General features: G+C 43.4%; 1 protein-coding gene across 1 annotated transcript; it reads right to left on the bottom strand.

Moving 5' to 3' along the window:
- Positions 1 to 405: 405 nt before the first annotated feature.
- On the bottom strand, positions 406 to 6708 carry rab1ba (zRAB1B, member RAS oncogene family a). Its single transcript, XM_058068079.2, has 6 exons — positions 6428 to 6708; positions 4786 to 4858; positions 4607 to 4702; positions 2451 to 2546; positions 2233 to 2364; positions 406 to 2168 (listed from the first exon to the last, which is right to left on the bottom strand). Exons 1-6 carry the CDS (start codon positions 6439 to 6441, stop codon positions 1974 to 1976), a joined length of 606 nt encoding a protein of 201 aa, XP_057924062.1. The 5' UTR covers positions 6442 to 6708; the 3' UTR covers positions 406 to 1973.

Here is a 6708-nt window from a genome sequence, read left to right as displayed (position 1 = left end):
AATATATTATGTGCTTTAAATTCTATAGCTTGGATTGGATTCTAAATAAGTGCGGTCCTACCTTGGCTCTGCAAGTGATGTAAAAGGATACAAATGTGGGGGGGAGTGGAGCAGCCATGATGATCATAGGTAGCCAGCAGAGGACAGAACCAATGGTCTGCATGACCTTGAAATGAAAATATTTTGAGCATATGCGATGAATAGGTAAGTCAAGTCAATGCACCTTTTTAACCTTTGTACCAATTATTCAAAAATGTAGACCAACAGTCTCTAAAAGTATACGATGCCGTGTTACCATGGTAACAACAGAGATGCTCACCCGTTGACAGCACAGCGCCGCGACAGCCAAACTTACCTGCAAGTCATCCTTTGGTAGAAGAAAGAACACAATCATTTCAACAGTGATTTTTTTTTCCCCATGATTTTATTATATAGATATTTATAATATGTACAGACAAACAACAGCACCAAAGTGAACAAGCAAAACTCAAAAAGACAGAAAGTGACTTAACAGGTGCCCAGTGTGCATGTGTGTAGATCTTCATTCACTGCTAGTGCTTTTTTTTTTTTCTCGTAAATAAGCCAAAAAGAAGAAAGTCATCTCCCTCAAGCCACGTGTGTGAAGGAGGAAAATGTTTTTATCTACACCCCACACAGTGGACTACACGACACAGTATTTCATTCAAGACATTAAAAATCAGTAGAATAGCAAGGTTAAATTAGAAATTCATCAGTCAAAGCACAAACATCCAGTATATATATATTGTGTGTGTGTGTGTGTGTTTGTATATATACACACAAGTAAAGTTTGGCCTTCATCTGCTCGAGATGTGTCCAAATCCATGAGGAATGTTGCACTCCTGGTTCTGCTCCACTCAACAACAAAAAACACACACTAAACCCCACCTCCAGTGATAAAGGCCGTCCGTCCATCAACAAGATGTTTTCTACTAAATAACAGCTCGGGAGTTCATACCCGGTCTGGAAACCAAAGACCAGTCAGTCCCTCAAACCACCACATGGTCCAAACAGTCCTGGAGATAAGATCACTTAAGAAAGGAATAAAGCAAAAAAAGGTGAGGTCCTAAACCCGCATTAGCAAGCTAAGATGATCGGGAGCTAAACAAGAGAACAATGAAACCGCTTCAGGTGAGACGCTACCTCTCACCCTGACCAAGACTCCAAAAAGGTGAGAAACATGAGATATCAATACAATCCTAATTATTGTCCCCACCGGTAGACATAAAGCCATAACAATAAAACACAAGGCTTGCTGTCTGTTAGAGTAAGCAGTCATGTCACAGCTCTTGAAGAATTTAACCGTTTGTAGGAAGGGGGAAAAAAAAAAAACATGAGCCCCGCCTCCTTCCAAGTGGAAATAAACCACATGCCAGCAAGAAAGAAGTTATTGGCCAAAGACAACCTCTATAGATATTTACCTGGCCACCTCCTGCAGTCACCAGGCACTTCTGAAATCTGGGCAGCATCATTTCAATGCAAGTACAGTGTCGACTTTGCAGCACGAGTCAGCTTAGAGCTAAGCTTTGAAGCACGTTTTACTTGTAAGAAAGTGCTTCTTTAAACCAACAACAAGATGATGGCTAAGGAGAGTGAAAGTTGAGGGTTGTATTAAATTGCAGGGCTTTAAAATTTCAAGACAGGCATTAAAAAACCTTTTAAGCTATATCACAAGACTTTGTGTGTGTGTGTGTGTGTGTGTGTGTGTGTGTGCATGCAAACATGAGCTCCTGACAAACCTGTTGAGATTCAAATGAATGAAAACATCTGCATGCGTTCCTCTCTTGATGCCTTCACTGACCTCCTGTCTGACTTTGACTCTGATGCAGGCTGCTGGTAGGAGCGCTATGGAGGGACTGTGTGGCGTGGGAGTGAAAAGAAAGGGAGAGGGGGGGTCTCAGGGGAAGCGGTGTGAAGGTGGTTGAGAAGGTGACGGGTGGGTGGGTGGAGCCGCTTTAACAGCAGCTGCCTCCAGACTGCCTGACGGGGGTGCTCTCGATTTTTAAATTGGGCTTGTCGCCGCCAGCGGTGGCCCCAGGGCCCGTGCGCTTTTTTATCTCGGCGGCCATGGTCATGAAGGCCTGTTCCACGTTGGTGGCATTCTTGGCGCTTGTCTCCAGAAAGGGGATGGACAAAGAGTCAGCAAACTCCTGCCAAAAAGAAACAAACTTTTTTTGTAGCGCCTGGCTGAAGACAACCACAATATACTCGTACCTTTGCTGTGGTGTAATCCACTACTTTCTTGGTGGTCAGATCGCACTTGTTGCCCACCAGAAGCTTGTTGACATTCTCACTGGCGTAGCGGTCTATTTCCTGGAGCCACTGCTTGACGTTGCTGTAGGACTCCTGAAGCACGAGCAGAAAAATATCATGGCGGGGCTCCAAGAGCATAAGATGTCCAAGAAATGAGTTTCAATTGCTGCTTGGCCTACCTGGTCAGTCACGTCATATACGACAATGATGCCATGGGCACCACGGTAGTAGCTGGAAGTGATGGTACGAAACCGCTCCTGGCCCGCAGTGTCCCACTAATGAAGATGCAAACACATGAGTTACATCTCACATACTCCTCTCTAGTAGGCGTGAAGTATACAGCTTTAACACTGAATTACGCTCCTGCGCCATAGCGCCAGCGCTAAGGAACGCCAGCTGGCTCTACTCTACCCAAACCCTACAGCAAGAGCTTGACGTGCACCTCAAAACAATCCTAACCCCACATCAATGGCGACACGGACTGCAGAGGTGCTATTGGTCGACTTATCATACATTCATACATTATTTCCGATTTATATGATGACTATATGGCGGCACGGTGGTCTAGTGGTTAGCGTGCAGACCTCACAGCTAGGAGACAAGGGTTCAATTCCACCCTCGGCCATCTCTGTGTGGAGTTTGCATGTTCTCCCCGTGCATGGATGGGTTTTCTCTGGGTACTCCGGTTTCCTCCCACATTCCAAAAACATGCTATGTGAGTGTGAATGGTTGTTTGTCTATATGTGCCCTGTGATTGGCTGGCCACCAGTCCAGGGTGTACCCCGCCTCTCGCCCGAAGACAGCTGGGATAGGTTCCAGCACCCCCGCGACCCTTGTGAGGGAAAAAGTGGTAGAAAATGAATGAATGAATGATGAATATAATAAATGATTCAAGATGCCCTCAGAAAGGCTAGGGTAGTAAAGTAACTGTAGTATAATTCAGCCTTTAGTGGGGGCACAAACATACACATACATGCACGTAGCCGACTTAGGTCCATGACAGCTAAAGTCATGAACCTGGAAGGCCGCAGCAGAATATAAAACATTTGCATTGTGGGCTTACTGGAGTCCATAGAAACTGAGCCACACACAGCTTACTTCGCCGACCTGCCGAGCGATGTCTTTGGAAAAAGAAGACCCTTCCATCTCCACCCAAGATCAAGAGAGCCCATTCTCGCTAAAGCAGCTAAACCGGTTTCAAAACAGAGGCCTTTCCCATTATTCTCCATCTGCTCTGCCATGCAGTCAAAGATCTAATGGACATCTGAAGAAGATTGGACGTAACAGGAAGCCAAGTACCATGCCATTGAGCAGTGTAGAGGAAGTCACAGCGCTAAAACCAAGGCCTCAAACAATCGCTCCAGAATTGCTACATCTGCATGTGAGGGAAACATCATTGCCTTTGCAACTAATTTCACTTCTTCTTTGCCTTTTTTAAGACTCTGCAATTACAATTTTTCTACGAAACTTTACAGGAATCTTGTTGGACACCATCACTATAATTGGTCCCCGGGTGTGTGAGTGCAATTTGATATTTAAATAAGAAGATGAAGTTATTGCTAGAGACAGGAAGATTTTTATTAGCGATCAGTAATAGTCGTCTTGAAGAGCTCGCTGCTATGCTTTTTGGCGGGATGGGTTTTCCTATGAGGGTACGGGGGCTATTATTCTATGGCAAGGGTTTCCGCTACAAGTAACTACTCTTAATAAATTACTTCTTTGTTTTACTTGAAAAAAAACAATGTTAAGTAACATATTGTATGAATTAATAGATATGCTATATAGATTACAGCCCGACCGATATAGATGCGGGACTATAAATCAGGCTGATTATGCCATACCACCAATTAATCAATATCTGTGAGGATGTAGCGGATATGTACAAACTTTTTAGTTTTTTGCTGCACAGAGACTCAGTTGCTCCCACCCTGTATCTGTCTGTCTGTCTGTCTGTCTGTCTGTCTGCTCCCTGTACCTGGCACTGCCCTGCCCGTCTCACTCACTCAATGAAACACAAAAAGAAACTGCACTTTTTTACACTATGGTTAGCTGTGGTTTAGGGATCGTACAGCTCATTAAAGTCCCAAACATAGATGGCAATTGTTAAAAAAAACTTTCTTTTCCATCGATTTCACTTCATACTTCCATGCAAGATTTCCTAGGTTCGATTCACAAGTTCATGACTTCATGCAAATCATTTTGACAATACTCCAAGTAATATTTTTATTTGTCAATTCATATATGTGCTTTCATGGGACTGGAAAACACAATGGGGACATAGCTTGACCCCTTAACGAATCCCTTGTCTAATCTGACAATGACATGGTGTACTCACAATCTGCAGTTTAATGGTCTTGCCATCCAGTTCAATAGTTCGGATCTTAAAGTCCACTCCGATGGTGCTGATGTAGCTCTCAGTGTAGGTGTCATCCTGCCAGGAGGCAGTCGGAGAAATAAAGATTTAGAATAAAGCCGTAAGCTTAGCTTTGGATAATCAAACATGTTTGGACTTACGGCAAAGCGGAGCAAGAGACAGGATTTGCCTACTCCAGAGTCGCCAATCAGGAGCAGCTTGAACAGGTAGTCACTGCAAATGAAAACAAGCCAAGAATGTCATTCATTGGTATACAAGTGACAATAGAGTCATGCGTCAGTCATTGAGTCCTTAAAGGGACCGTATGCGGCGGGTTCCTTCAGCTGCCTAGAAGGGGCCCGACATTCAAATGTATTGCTAGCATTATATCCCACCTTTTCCTGCTTTGAGTACGCCGACGTGACACATACATGCACACCAATTGGTTTGTTTTCACGTAATGATAGCGATTTGGCAAAGTTTAGCTACTAATGTTACCTATCATTGAAAATAGAACCTCAACAGCAAATTGTTGATCTGAGACTGTAACAGCAGGTGGCTGGTGGTCTCTTTCCGCCCCATAGCAGACCAAATAATGATGGTTGGACAGTCTATGTTACATACTCATGCATCAAAACATTCATGACAGCTTTCAAGTCACAGATTCTATACCAACTGAGAACTAACGAAGAGTATAATAATTACATAAACATCAAAAAGGTTCCTGAAGAAACTGTAATTATATTTAAAATTCTGGACTTACATTTAACCTTTATTTTTTAATGATTATCACTCAGATTACTGCTAGGCAGTGTTCAGGCCGGGTCATGGTTTTGTCATTTTGCAGGCAATCTCTGTCCACCTTTTGGTTCTGTATGAACCATACTAACAGAGTGAATGGACTCTAGTACATTGGAACTGGACTAAAGTGTGAATGCCCTGTATGCCAATCTTACATTGTATTTTATTATGCTGGCAAATAAGGTAAATAACAACACTGAAGTCACAAAATAAACCCACTGATTTTTAACTAGCCCCTTCAAATAACCTAAAAGCAGTTACAACAAAGTTACAACAGAACAACCACGTTAGAGGTAAACAAGTCAACCTGATGCTGTGGAGAATTGCATAAATTCTGAGCTATTCTTGTGCCAGTGGAAATTTGAGACCCTCCATGTGTACACCACAGCTACTATTGCACAACAGAAGTATCCACCATGTTTACACTGCCTGCGCCAGTTAACAATACACTCCATGGTGTGAAATTATGTTCACATTCATGGGGTAATTGTATGGAAATGCAGTGGTGATGACAGCTGAGTTGTTTCAGTAAGAAACTAGAGAAGGCCTTCAATCAACTGTGACATTTTGCACACCCACAGAGGGATTGGGTGTCCTCATCATCAAACATCTGCTACCTGTGGGATCAGCTGACCACCAGGCTGCTCACCTTCCACCTTTCTCAGAACCACCAAAGGGACAGAAACATGTTGAGGAAAACAGTCAACAACTTGATAAATTGTATACATTATTAATATATCAGGTGTGAGATGGCGCATGCTAATACAACTAAGCTATGCGTACTAATACGGCAGACAGGCCAAATTTTGCCATGTTTTGTGGTTATTCCTGTGGCCTAAAGCACGCACAGGCAGTCAGCTGACACTTCCGGATATAACACCTTCCAGAAAAGTGTCCTCGCCCTGTTCACCAACCAGGATGTCGACGTGACATTGGTGTGGTTTAAATTCTAAATACACCCGAAACGTCGCAAATTTAACACCACCGGAGGCGAAAACTTACTATTCGGGATTCATGATCTCAGTCGGGATGTTTTTCTGTCCGTGACTCGACTCTTCCTTCCTTTACACTCAGGCAAACGGCTAGTAGGTCGGGGTTCAAATGTTGCTTGTTTCGCCCCGTCGTCGCCGCACACTTGTTGTTCATATATTCGCCAACACAACGGACATATTTTCTTCTCCTCTGACGACGAATACTTTGATATTTTACTCCCTTTTATGTGTCTTCTGCGACCGTTGCTCGGAAAGAAGATATCTTATTGCGCATGTGCGGAAATGACGTTT

Source organism: Doryrhamphus excisus, linkage group LG2 (assembly GCF_037039965.1).
Source record: "Doryrhamphus excisus strain RoL-2023G ecotype Guam linkage group LG2, RoL_Dexc_Guam_v1.1, whole genome shotgun sequence".
Taxonomy (NCBI): Eukaryota; Metazoa; Chordata; class Actinopteri; order Syngnathiformes; family Syngnathidae; genus Doryrhamphus; species Doryrhamphus excisus.
The sequence above is the reverse complement of the archived record's forward strand: the minus strand, read 5'-3'. Positions and strand labels throughout refer to the sequence as shown.

What these genes read in the sequence shown, in the direction of transcription:
- rab1ba (XM_058068079.2), bottom strand. An exon ending in GTCTCTTGCTCCGCTTTGCC is followed by an intron (nt 4,703 to 4,785) that starts GTAAGTCCAAAC and finishes GCCTCCTGGCAG; the next exon opens with GATGACACCTACACTGAGAG. An exon ending in TGGATTACACCACAGCAAAG is followed by an intron (nt 2,169 to 2,232) that starts GTACGAGTATAT and finishes TCTTTTTGGCAG; the next exon opens with GAGTTTGCTGACTCTTTGTC.